At 40.2% G+C, this 13500-nt stretch overlaps 1 protein-coding gene across 1 annotated transcript in view; it reads right to left on the bottom strand.

Moving 5' to 3' along the window:
• Nucleotides 1-13500, bottom strand: part of galnt1 (UDP-N-acetyl-alpha-D-galactosamine:polypeptide N-acetylgalactosaminyltransferase 1) — a 56695-nt gene that overhangs the window by 19439 nt on the left and 23756 nt on the right. Inside the window, exons 3-4 of the mRNA XM_085178714.1 lie at nt 2611-2750; nt 2347-2515 (exon numbers count right to left, since the gene is read on the bottom strand). Of these exons, the coding sequence (XP_085034840.1) occupies nt 2347-2515; nt 2611-2749 (308 nt within the window). The 5' untranslated portion in view covers nt 2750. The remainder of the gene's footprint in view (nt 1-2346; nt 2516-2610; nt 2751-13500) is intronic.

The raw sequence follows: 13500 nt of genomic DNA, 5'->3' as shown, positions 1-13500 counted from the left end.
AATTCTTTTCCTGGTGTCCTTCGAAAGCTCTTTGGTCTTGGCCATGGCGGAGTTTGGAGTCTGACTGGTTGAGGCTGTGGACAGGTGTCTTTTATACAGATGATGAGGTCAAACAGGTGCCATTCATACAGGTAACGAGTGGGGGACAGAAAAGCTTCTTACAGAAGACGTTACAGGTCTGTGAGAGCCAGGGATTTTTCTTGTTTGAGGTGACCAAATACTTATTTTCCACCCTGATTTACGAATAAATTCTTTACAAATCCTACCATGTGAATTCATGGATTTTTTTTTCACATTCTGTCTCTCACAGTTGAAGTGTACCTCTGGTGCAAATTACTGACCTCTGTCATCATTTTAAGTGGGGGAACTTGCACAATCGGTGGCTGACTAAATACATTTTTGCCCCACTGTAAATACAAGCACGGCCCTGCTTTACTTCTTTGTGACCGTGAGCAATCAGACAAAAATCCCTGTGCTGATGTGCTAATGAAAACTGTTCTGGTAGCACTTTATCATCAGCTGGATTTAACAGCAGCCTTGAATGAATGAATCGCTCTAAAACCACATGCAGTCACAAAAAGAACATTTTCACAGGTATTCACATGCAATCCTGTGAAGAACTAGGTACACCCTCACTGCTTCCATAGGAATTAAGAGTGTAAATAGCAGATAGGTGAACTTGATTAACTGATCATCAGCAAGTGTGAGCACCTCGAGTTGCTGGTCTGGAGCATTCAGGTGTGTACAATGTTCCCAGGACTGGATGTCCCAGCCAATTCACCCCAAGGTCAAACTGTGCCAGTGCTCAGAGAAACTGGCAAAAACCCAAGAGTTTCATCTCAGACTCTCCAGGCCTCAGTTAGCATACTGAATGTTAAAGTTCATGACAGCACGATTACTAAAAGACTAAATAAGTATGGCTTTTTGGGCAAAATTCCCAGGAGAAAGCTGCTTCTCTTTAAAGGGAACATTGCAGCATGGCTTAATTTTGCAAAGTTGCATCTGAGGGAAAACCCACACACAATTGTTTTGGAACAATATCTTTTCAACAGGCAAACCAAATGAGGAGATGTTTGACCATAATGGTCACGTTATGTTGTTGAAAACCAAACAGAGCACATCAGCAACTATCAGCACAGCTGGGCTTGTTTTGCTTTAACCGACCTGGGCACCTTGCAGTCATTGAGTAACCTAGAGTTAAATGTGAGGACATCTGTGTGATAGATAAAGCTTGTCCCAAATTGGGACAATGATCCAAAACAGCAACAAATCTACAATAGAGCAGCATTTAAAAAAAAGGATCAAGGTGCTGAAATGATCCAGTCAGAGTCCAGACCTCAACCTGACTGAAATGCAGCGGTGGAGCCTTAAGACAGCTGTGAAAAAACCCTCACAAACATCAATGAACTGAAGCAACATTGTGGGCAGTAATTCTTCATCACTGATGTGAGAAACATATACAGTCATAGAAAAACTGATTACTTCCAGTTACTACAACTAAAGGTGGTCCTATAAGCCATTTAATCACAGAGCCCTGTGTAAACTTCCCGTTTCACATGACCGTATCTACTGTCATGAAATCCTGCACACTGATTCTCACCAGAGCTCAACTGGCAGTTTTAAAACCAACACAAATGGTGCTCAGCAGAGTTTGTTTTAACACAGTGTGAAAGCTCTCCAAAAACATTTGTCTTTTAAATGTTTTTCTCCATGAAAACCATTCTCAAATGATTTGCAAAAAGGAAAAACAGAAGCTGGTTGAAACTGGAAAAATAATAATAATATGAATTGTGGGAAGCTTTGTGAACACCACAAAAAACCCCAAACAAAACACACACATTACATCTTTGGAAAACATTCTGCTGTCTGTGCGATGTTTAGGTGACACTGGATAGATTTGACATGTATAATTTCCTGTTATTAATATTAACATATAATGATTTATGTTTATACTTACTACACAACATAACACAAAGAGGATATTTAGGCCATGCTTCATACAATATGAATACTGAATTAGGAACTCCTGACTGTTTTTCAGGAAGTTCAAATTCCCTTGAGATCTTTGAGGGCACCACACCCTCTCTGCTCTCCGAGTATCAAAGTTTAATAACTTCCTAACGAATACTCAGAGGTGCTTCTAACCTACATTTATTTTTGTATGTTATCCCATTTTAAGATATGACATTTTTACTAGACATTTCTTTAAATCTCCTATCTAAAGTTTTCCTAATTTTGCTATACTGTATAGGTGATGTCATTTAAAAATAATAACACTAATAAAAGATGTATTATTGTTATTATCATGACAAAACACAGGACTTGTTGCTGGGAGAGGCAGCTTACCCTTCTAGGCGGACGTCAGGCAGTGAACGATTGAGAGCAATCATCTCCGAGGCCATGAGGTTGAACTGGTTGATCTTAAACATTTCCTTCATTTTCTCCTGCTGCTCTTTAGGGATCACCACAGGTTTCCCTCCTTCACCAGGCCCATCTCGCGGTCTGGAAATGGTGTCTACAGAGGATACATATTCAGCTTTTCAAACTTGATGCTTGACAGTACCATAAAAATGTGTCTGTGTATGGGTTTGTGTGGTGATACACCCTCACCGTCTCTCCCGGGCAGTCCTCTCGGCTTCTTATCATCACACTTGTTGCACTCGCTGAAGTAGAGCAGAATGAACATGTCCAGCATCACCCAGACCAGAGAAGTGGCCAAAACCACCTTACAGTAGGCGAACCTCCGCATCCTGAAAATGTAGAGTGAAAAGGGGGGGTAGTTACCATCAGAGGGTTTCTTTGAAAGCATGGTAGAGGAGGCAACTCTTCTCATATCTTTCCCATCTTTCTACTCAGTCCACTCAGCATTTGGCCTTCCTACAGCTCTGAGCCTCAGAGTGCTGGAAACACTTCCACCTGTCCATCAGTCTGCCTGACTCCTGCCTCCTATCTGTCAAGCTTTATATCAGGGCCCCTCTAAGTGGTCATCTCTACACTCAGTGAGATTCTCAAAATGGCAGACTCCTGTCTTACTGGAGAAACAAAGCAATAAATCTGGGTGGTTAACTAAGAACAATGAACGTTTATAATTGTTTATAGAGTAGATTTTGTTTTTTTTTTTAAAGGCAGTGGTTCCAAAATGGGGCTGCCAAAGAACATCAGTGTACTAAGTCCAAGTGTGCCTTGGGATTTTGTGACAACCATACATAAATATAGCATTACACAACTGCACAAAGACAAACAAATCAATTTTTAATTTCCTGTGTGTTGACAAATCCACTAAAAAATAAAATTAAAAAACAAATTCCCAAAAAAGTCTGTTTGTACAGTTTCTAGATGGTGCATATTACAAATATTTGACACATCAAAACCTATGATTGAGTCAGGACTGACAGCAAGGGGGGGGGGGGGGATTCATTTTTATGGCAAGCTAGCCACAACTAACCAATGCCAAGGACCCCACAGCTAAACAAAAGGGAAAAATTAAAACTGCATGTAGATGGTGTCCTGTAAGCTGGCCATCTTATAGCTTCATTATGTCAACCCCCTGCCCTCTGGCCTGCGTGCATCATCTGTTAGAAGAAGTTGGCTAAGGTTGACATGCCAAGCAAGTTAAGGAGGCACTTGGAAATCAAACATCCCTTTTGAGAGTCGCTTGGCCCGCTTCAAAAAGAGAGCTGGATTTGAACCAAAGGAAGCTAAACTGTTTGTTGGATTGCGGGAACGTGTCTGATAAGGTGTTGGAGGCAAGTTGCATTCCAGAGGACCTTGTGACACATTCTTTTAGAATATTACAGGTGTTGTATGGTAGGTCCAGGTGGTGCAAAAAAAAAAAAAAGCAATCAAAAGAAGAACTGATGACATCTTAGATGACACTCAGAGGCTGTTATACAGGTGTGACTTGAAAATCTGTCTTGCCCTTTGGGCACAAAAAGTTTAAAAACCAATGTTTTACGATATCTAAACAACACTCTAACTACTGTCCAGTTCTACACAACAACCATCTAGTATATCAGTATTCCCAAATACCCTGCAGGATATGAGCCAATCTACCCTTTGTACATTTAACATACCAAATCCCTGTGTGCTAAAGTGCAGTCAGACACCCACTCAAAGGTAAGCACAAACACACACACACACACAAACACACCACACACAAACACACACACACACAGCAGAGAGGGGAGCTATGATAGTAATTGCTTTTCGTTGGCAGGCAGCAAGAGACAAGACACAGCCACATTAAAATTCCACTGCTCCCCTTTCCTTCTCTCCTTCAGCACCATCTCCCCTCTCTTTGGCTGATTCTCTGCCTCAATGATCCCTCAGGTTGCTGCAGCACAAGCAGAAGGGAGAAAATTAATTTGGCCACGGTGATTTCTCTCGTGCCCCCGGGAGGAAAAAAACGATGTTTGTGCACAGCTAGCTTAGCTTAGCTTAGTTTAGGTTTGCTTAGCAGCCAGGGAAATAAGAACTGCAGAGCAGCGTTTCTAAATTCCACCTGATAGGATTCTGGAAGCACAAAGTGCCGTGTACAGCAGAAAACAAGAGGGAAGATTTAACTGTTTGTCTTTCCTCAGACTTCTGTTCCTGTGAGTCAAGTAGTTTTAGTGTTCAGGTTAGAGCTGTAATGTCCGTATATGATGTGCATATATGTAGTCCAGGGATGGGATTCGAGAACTAGAATATCTAATCTATCAGATGCAGCTGCAGAGTAAGAAATTATGGCATCAGACTCAGAGCACTGCACACATGAAAGACGTTTTTATCCTGCTTCTATTTCAAATAATAAAACATCTGTGGGCCTTTTCCTCACACAGAAAATTGATCAAGAATCAATAAGCAAATAGATAAAGAATAAGGCCTATTAGCAGAATCAATAATGACACTGGTATTGATGAAATCTTATCAATAATCATCACTAATGTACTCTCCAGCAGAGTTGGGCAAGTTACTGTTCTCGGATTAAAAGCTGACTCAACTTGGAGGCGTAAATTTAAAAAGGTCTTGTCAGCTTGTCTTGTACTTCACAGCATTTTGTAACTTTGCAAGATTTTATCTCTCAGGTTCACATGCGAAAGAAAAATAAATTGGTGCAGGGCATCCATCCACCAGCACATACACGCTTAACTGTGATCTCTGTGAGGAAAAGAATTCAATAAAATCTATTGAACTGCTGCACCACAACTTTTGACAAGGTTAAAATGTAACATGTTACATCAGTTTATACGTTCCCACTTAGCCACTCGACCAGTTTCAGTTTGAGTAAGGTATAAAAGAAAAAAGCACTTATTGCAAACCACCTCATATCAGCCTTTAGCAACATTTCCTGACCATCACTTCTGCAGCTCCGTTAGATAACATCAGACACACAAAAGAAATATTAATTACAAGAATTTTTAAAATAAGAAATAAAAACATTTTAAAATAAACATTAAACATCTGTTTTTAATATCTGTAGTTCAGGGAAACTCTCTTGTGAGGATATAGTAAGTGGGATATTGTAAGCTAGTAACGTAGAGCTTAACATAGATGTGTAAATCATAGATATTTATACATAAAACACACTTCAGACAAATACGTTTTGTGTATATCATTACTGTTTAATCTATCATATTTGTGAAGGACTACTTTAAGACGTAGAAAAATAACTGTGTTTTAAATGTTGCCACTAAACAGCAGAAAAAATGTGAATGTGAATAAAAATTTAAATGTCGCATTTCTGTATGAATGATAGAAAAATATTACCGGTAATATAACAAATAAAAACTGTTTAATTGTCATCAAATGGAAACTTCCTGACCTGGGATGAAAAAAAATACTCAAACCAGGAAGTGAAGCTCTTTGGATGTTAAAACCTCCAGAGCTATACCAGAAATAAACATCTTTACAATCTGGTACAAAGAAAATGTTTGGTCTCCACTACTTTTCTTTGAAAAGGCAGCATGTGTACAGGAAGCGAATCTTTACATAACCAACAAATTATGTTCCATTAGGGTCTAATTAAGTCATAATTAATGCAGTGGCTGCCTTTAGTTACTGGTGGCTACTGACAGGCTAATCGACTGCAGCTAATCGAGTAATAGAACTGGACTTCTAGACCATATTTGTGGTGTTAAAGCAAATTTACCGCACTTCTCTGACAGCGGGAAATAGAACCATTTAGAGTGTGAGAATCTTTTAGTTTTGTTTTACTCACACTACTGTACAGTTTGACCTGTTCATGCTCTCTGCAGACTGATATACTTTAGATGGTCGCTTAGATAAGGTCTGCATGCTAAAAATGGGCCTCTTTAGCCTAGTGGTTGCTAGGACACATAATGACACCATGATGATATGGATAAAGCTCGTCAAGGGGCCTACAATGCATCTGTGTGGCAAATTTGTTTGCACAGATTTTTTGTATTATAGTAAGATGTTAAAACTAATTAGCACACATATGTGAGTGTGGACGCAAAAAACCTTTCTAGCATTAGTTACCATAATAACATAATCATTCATTACATTCTCTTTTAACTGGCTCCAAAAAGCGAAAGACACAACCGGCAAAATGCCAAAACCAAGACTTCAAAATCATCTCCAGGTCTATCTTTTAAATACAGTCTTGCTATTGTCCCTAACATCTTTATATACAGTTATACAAGAAACTAATGTTTAATAGGTGATCATTGTGGCATCTGGCAGTCTGCACTCATGCGTGACTGACGGAGAGCTACAGGGGTTGCTGCGTTCTGTAAAGCTGCTACCGTACTGAGTGTTGAACTGTGCATTATGTTCACATTACTAACATTAGTTATGGTTCACAGCAGAGGTGCTAGAGGTTTGTGCAGCGATATTGGTGAAAAAGCTGAGTGCACTTACAAAATTACCATGCTATAGGATGTGTTATTGTATCTCTTTATAGCTCTCACATTTGCTTTACCATTGATGTTATCTTCTGTTGTTTTTTCCTGTAAGCCACAGTGCAGGACCCGACCACATCTGTAATGCACTTTAAACTCAAACCCAGCTTGGTCTTTTGTCACAATTTGGACTGAAAACCATCATAAAAGGAAACATGCCAGTTATAAAATCGTTCCTAGTAGATTCCTGGAAAATAACGATTTGGAAAATTCAGATTCCCCCGGATATCCTGAAGGAATTTACCAGACTGTTTATCTCACTTTTTTCCATCCTCTCAAAATTGTTCAAATTCCAGGACTAGCAGGAAGCCTGAATTTCAGTACTCGCTCTGCAATCTCTGTCCTTTCTGTTTCACTGACAGCTGCTAGACTGCGTCGGCCTTGCTCGACCTTTATGAAACAACAACACAAAACCACACAATGTAGCAGAATCTTGGATATATTTCTCTCTTCACCGTTTCTGGCGAAACACATACAAAGCAGAGCTCTTATATGAATACAGACACCAACATCGGAGCCTTCCATCACAGAAAAACTTACATATTCCTGTTCACAGCATCATGTCAAAATGCTGTCAGATGGATGTCAGCTTCTTTCCGGAGATGCCATTTGATCACAGCGAATGTAGACCGCAGTGCTTCAAGCAACAGATACATTAAATAAAAGCACGTGCACGCACACACTCCTGCTTACTGCTGTCTCTCAGCCATGCCTCTCCACTCACTGTATTTCTAATCAGGCATGGCAGAGGACACCTCCGGTCTCCCTGGTGCTCTGGGCTCTGCCTCTCTGTGTGAGTGTCTGTCAGTTTAGTTTATGTTGGGTGCTAGTCTCTTTGAAGTCTCTTTTAAACAGCCTGGTTTCATATGATGTTAAACAGACACACAACTCTCCATCGTTCTTATTAATCCATTAGCTTCCTCCATCTTTCTTTTAAACCTCGATCCTGGTCATCATGCACTCTCGTTCCCAGCCGCCCCACCCCCACTCCCTCTCGTTTCTCTCTTAGTGATGTTTTCTCCTTTCAATAGCGGTTGCCATCACTACTTCCCTACAAAAACACAATTTCCTCCTTCACATCCTTCTCTGTGTCTCTCTTCATCTCCCCCTCCTCTCCTTTTCTCCACAGGCTTAATCCCTCTTTAGAGATTGCACAACCACTATTTCTCACAACCATTTGGAAAAACTCAGCAAGAGGATCCAGCGCTTCACTCGCTTTAGAATTTATGACTGCGAGCGAGGATACTCCCTTCTAGGGATTTCATGTTTATATGTATAAAAGAATATTCAGAGGAAGGGAGGGAGATAATACTGTACGTGACTGAGGGCAAATGAAAGAGATGATGAGTGTTACTGATAAACACAAAGTTTGTCCTGCTAAATATGTTAAACTACAAATGTGGGCCCTCTGTATAGCAGTTTTGTTTTGTTTTTTAAAAATCATAATATACAGCCAGGTGTATTTTGTTTCTAAAAGTGTCTAAAAACATGCTGCCTTTTTGAAGCTTCCTTAAGAAGAAAACCAGAGACGGTGCTATTCAGGTGTACGAGTTGTCCTTGGGTCATATAGGCTTGATAAGCTCAACAGTTTCCAAGACAACGCTGATGGGAGCGCTGATTTTCTGAACAGTCGTAATGCATCTCAATTGGAGCAGAACAAGGCTCGGGCTAACATTAGGGGAGGGAAATAGAAACAGAACACGGTGGCCTGAAGCCCCGTCTTCATGCTTCTCTAAGGAGTACACAGTCGCTTGAGGCAAATCAGCTGGGTTCGCTTAATATCCAGATCATAACCTTGACTGCAGAATATAGACTGGTCCCGTCGAGGAAATAAAAAACCCCAAGTACTGGGACACGACTGAGAGAGAGCGAAAGAGACCTGCCATCAGTTAACAAAAGAAAGGGAGAGAAAATACACGCCCTGCCCATCTGACAGTGGACTTAAAAAACATACCGAGCACTGTACCTCTATGGCATATTGCTGTCTTCACCATGAGTTACAGGCTACATTGTATGAAATGAAGACAATTCAGACTAATGCAAAATCCAAGACACTTTAATGAACCCAGAAAACACACACACACACACACACACACACAAAGAATTTGTTTAGGCTGCAATCTATAATTAATTAACCATAAGATTCATTGGTGACAGTGTTTTAGTTAATATTAGTGCAAGCCTGTAGAGCTCGAAGAATTCAATCATCACTTAAAAATCCCCCATGAGTCAAAATATCATTTTCCCAGTCCAATCACGACATGCTCTTAGCTGCATCAGTGGAAATAGATAAGGGAGATGGAAACAGTGTCAGAAAAGGGCAGAGGAGGTCAACTCAATCCTGTTTGCTGCGTAGATGCTGTCCGCTCCAGCGGAAAATACATGCAAAGTTAGCTAAACTAGTTTCTGAACTAAAAGCTACAAACTCTAAGGCACTAAAACAGGTTCAACTTTCTATTAATGTAGCATGTCAGGAGTCGGGCAGCTGCTCTGCAGGTGGACAGGACTGCATTATTAATAGGTTATGAGCGAGGCTCTGGGATTGATTACCGATTTATGTTCTACATTTTTTCTCAGTTTTGAAATTTTTTTTTTATTCAGACTAATATATTTAAAATTTGAATCGGTCTCAATGATCAGTGTGAGGTGTTTATTTAGAAAAACTCTTATATTATTTTATTCAATCCATTTTTTAAAGCACCTCCACAAACTGGCTTACTCACTCTGATTGTCTTCCACATGTCACATGAATCCTTAATGATTTTAACTTGGTGGACATTATTGTCCATTGTTTTGTTATTTATTTATTTATTTTTACTTATGTGTGACCTTTGTTTTGAAAGGGGCTTAAAATAATAATTATTATTATTATTATTTATATACACTCACCGGCCATTTCATTAGGTATACCTGCTTTAACAGCAATCTATTGGGATTTTCCCACTAAACCATGTGGGGTTTACAAAGAATGGTCTGAAAACAAGAAAAGATTGAGTGAGCAGCAGTTCTCTGGGTGAAAATGCCTTGTTGATGTCACAGATGATAAATAACGTATGGTTGAACAGCAATATTGATAATGGCCTTGCTTTGGCCTAAATACTGATATTAGTAACGATCTAAAAGAAATCAATACACCAAAATCAAAATGGTGCTATTCTCTTTGCAGTGATGGTTGTGAGTGTCGCGGCATTTCAGCATGAAAGTCACCTCACTAAAAGAAAAAGGTGCCACTTAGAGAACATTTCATGATTTGCACATACCATCTAATAATTAAGATTAACCTGAGCACAGAAAAGGAGTGCCCAACATCAGCTGATGTCATCTCAGACACAACATTTTGAATTTCACAACACTCACAACAACAACAACTAAATCAAGCCAACAGATGTTCTTAAACACAGCAGCGCTCAGCTGAAACAGGCCCTGCTTCACTTGTTTAGTTTCATTTTCCCATCAGTTCTATATTCTGGTTGTTTTCCTGAGATGTGGAGCCTGGGGCTTTTTTATCCCCACTACAGAGCTGAGAAATATCCGATCGCACATACTACTAAGCCACTTGTGTAAGCAGAGGCAACCCCCCCAGTATTATCAAGGCCTGGTTCCTGACCTTATTTATTGAAAACATTCCCCTGAGCAAACCCAAATTGGCTTTTTACCAAATCACGGTATTACTGGCCACATTTACACTCTACACACTCTAATTAATCAGCACATACGCCACAAAACAATGGTAACATCTTTGCATGCTTTATTGATTTTTTAGAAAGGCTTTCGATTCCATTTTGCTAGAGGGTTTAAATTAAAACATTCTCTAAATAACCACAGCAGGTAGACGTTTGAAAACAATTAAGTCAACGCAAAGTCTTATTCGAATGACCATCAGTACATGAGGAATGCAGAGGTTGTCAATAATCCTAATCCATAATTTCTAATGTCAAAGAAAATCTTTTTTGTGTGTGTTTGGTATTTTATCAAGACTTCTTTTCTGCTTCAAGTCAAGTCAAGTCAAGTTTATTTATAAAGCACATTTAAAAACAACCAAGGCTGACCAAAGTGCTGTACAATAAAATACAAATATAAAATACAATAAAACACAAGTACATAAAACACCTCACTGATAAAAAAACAATAAGTTAAAACAGTAAGTTAAACCTTGCTAAAAGCCAATGAGAAGAGGTGAGTTTTAAGAGCAGTTTTAAAAGTTCCTAGGCTTGTGGAGAATCTGATGTGAGGAGGTAAACTGTTCCACAGTCTGGGTGCAGCCACAGCAAAAGCCCTCTCTCCCCTAGTCTTTAATCTGTACCTGGGAACATCTAAAAGCATCAGGTCTGCTGACCTCAAAGATCTCCTGGGGCGGTAAATGCTAAGAAGCTCTGCCAGGTAAGGAGGTGCAGTACCGTTAAGAGCCTTAAAAACCAGCAGTAAAATTTTAAAATCAATCCTAAAAGCAACTGGGAGCCAGTGGAGAGAGCAGAGGACCGGAGTGATGTGGTCTCTCTTTTTGGAGCCGGTCAGCATGCGAGCAGCAGCGTTCTGCACCAGTTGGAGGCGATGCAGACAGGAACGATCTAAACCAGCATAAAGGGAGTTACAGTAGTCCAGCCGTGATGTAATAAAAGCATGGACCACCCTTTCTAGATCGTTCCTGCACAGGTAGGACTTGACTTTAGCTAAAATCCGTAGATGATAAAAAGATCCCTTGACTACGGAGCTGATTTGTTTATCAAATTTAAAAGCACTGTCAAAAGTAACACCGAGGCTCTTAATGGAGGAAGTACATTTGGAAGTTAGGGGTCCCATAAAATCAAAGGAAAGGTTGGGGTCTTTAGGAAGCCCAAACACAATGACTTCAGTTTTACTTTCATTTAGATGTAGGAAGTTAAGAGCCATCCAAGTCTTAACGTCAGACAGACAGGAGAATAACGGCTGCAAAGAGTCCTTACAGTCTAACCTCAGAGGGAGGTAGATCTGAATGTCATCAGCAAAGGTGTGGAAGGACACATTATGTTTGCGCAGCACATCACCCAGAGGGAGCAAATACAGAGTAAACAGCAGGGGGCCTAGAATGGACCCCTGAGGTACACCACAAGTTAAAGGAGCTCTGGGAGATGACAGTTCGCCGAGGTGAACAGAAAAACTCCTGTTATCCAGGTAGGACTGGAAAAACTTTAAGACAGTACCTTTCAAACCGACACAGTGTTCTAGGCGGGATAACAGTATGTTGTGATCAACAGTATCAAAGGCTGCTGTCAGGTCTAAGGTTACTAGGACAGCAGCACAACCAGAGTCTACAGTTAAAAGCAAATCATTAAAAACTCTCAGTAAGGCGGTTTCAGTGCTGTGACGAGCTCTAAAACCAGACTGAAACTTCTCATAGAGACTGTTGTTGTCTAAAAATGACTGGAGCTGCCTGAGGACAACTCGCTCCAGTACTTTGGACAGAAAGGGCAGATTGGAGATGGGCCTATAGTTAGAGAGTATAGATGGGTCCAGGTTAGGCTTTTTGAGGAGAGGTTGAACAACGGCATGCTTAAAAAGTGTTGGGAAACAACCAGAGCTGAGACAGGCATTGATCAGGACCAGAAGGACAGGTCCAACTGAGTCCAGGACCTGCTTCAGAAGACGAGAGGGGATAGCGTCAGTGGAACAGTTGGTAGACTTGACCATGCAGACTGTTTCATGCAGCTGAGAAAGAGAGATTAGCTCAAACTGGTTAAAGGCAGATTGGCACGAGGGAGAAACACAGGGATTTAAAGGTGGAGGTGGAATGACAGACTGCAGGGAGGAAATCTTGTTAACAAAAAAATATAAAAAGTCATTGCAGAGGGTGGCAGAAGGTGTGAGGCAAGTGGACGTATGAGGATCAACAATGGAGTTTAGAACACGAAACATGCTTCCATGCTTCTTTAAACACAGCATGGAAAGTCATTCACATAAAGGTCAAGATGAAACCTCTCATGTATGATGGAATGGCTGATATATATGATAGCATCTTTCAACAGTTTCAACAGTTTTATGTGGCAACCTATAAATAGTTCAGTCTTCACCGAGGGGCCAGACAGATTTCAATCAATATTTGTCAAAAAATAGCCCACATATAAGCCAGAGGACTCATATCATTATTCAAGCTTAATGTCAAAGGCCTGCATTCAAAATATAAAATTAGATTCACAAGTTTAAGTATTATTAATGTTTTAAAGCACCAGAAATAAAAGCAACTGCTGTGGAGAATAACCCATTTCACTCTCTGCAGCCTCCGGCAGCAGTATTGACAGTAAACTACAATGAATTTAAAATCATGAGCTAACAAAAAAAAGCCCAAATCTCAGGAAAACAAATAGAAATTCAAATTAGGAAATACCCAATGCAGTCAGCGCCTGGCATTTAAAAACACTGCTTTGGTAATCTATCATCTGGCAGTGAATGCACTGAAACAAAAAGCATTTTTGGCATTTAGGAGAAAATCAGAAACGTCAGCTATCTCCCAAGTTAAGTCAAACCTGTCTTGGGCGGACCATCAGCTTTTAAGAGATCACTAGATGTCAGCTACCCATCAGAGTCCTGCATGCAAAAATCTGCAGGTCCATAATAAACATCC

The sequence above is a fragment of the Neolamprologus multifasciatus genome, chromosome 11, assembly GCF_963576455.1.
Source record: "Neolamprologus multifasciatus chromosome 11, fNeoMul1.2, whole genome shotgun sequence".
NCBI classification, from domain to species: Eukaryota; Metazoa; Chordata; class Actinopteri; order Cichliformes; family Cichlidae; genus Neolamprologus; species Neolamprologus multifasciatus.
The sequence above is the reverse complement of the archived record's forward strand: the minus strand, read 5'-3'. Positions and strand labels throughout refer to the sequence as shown.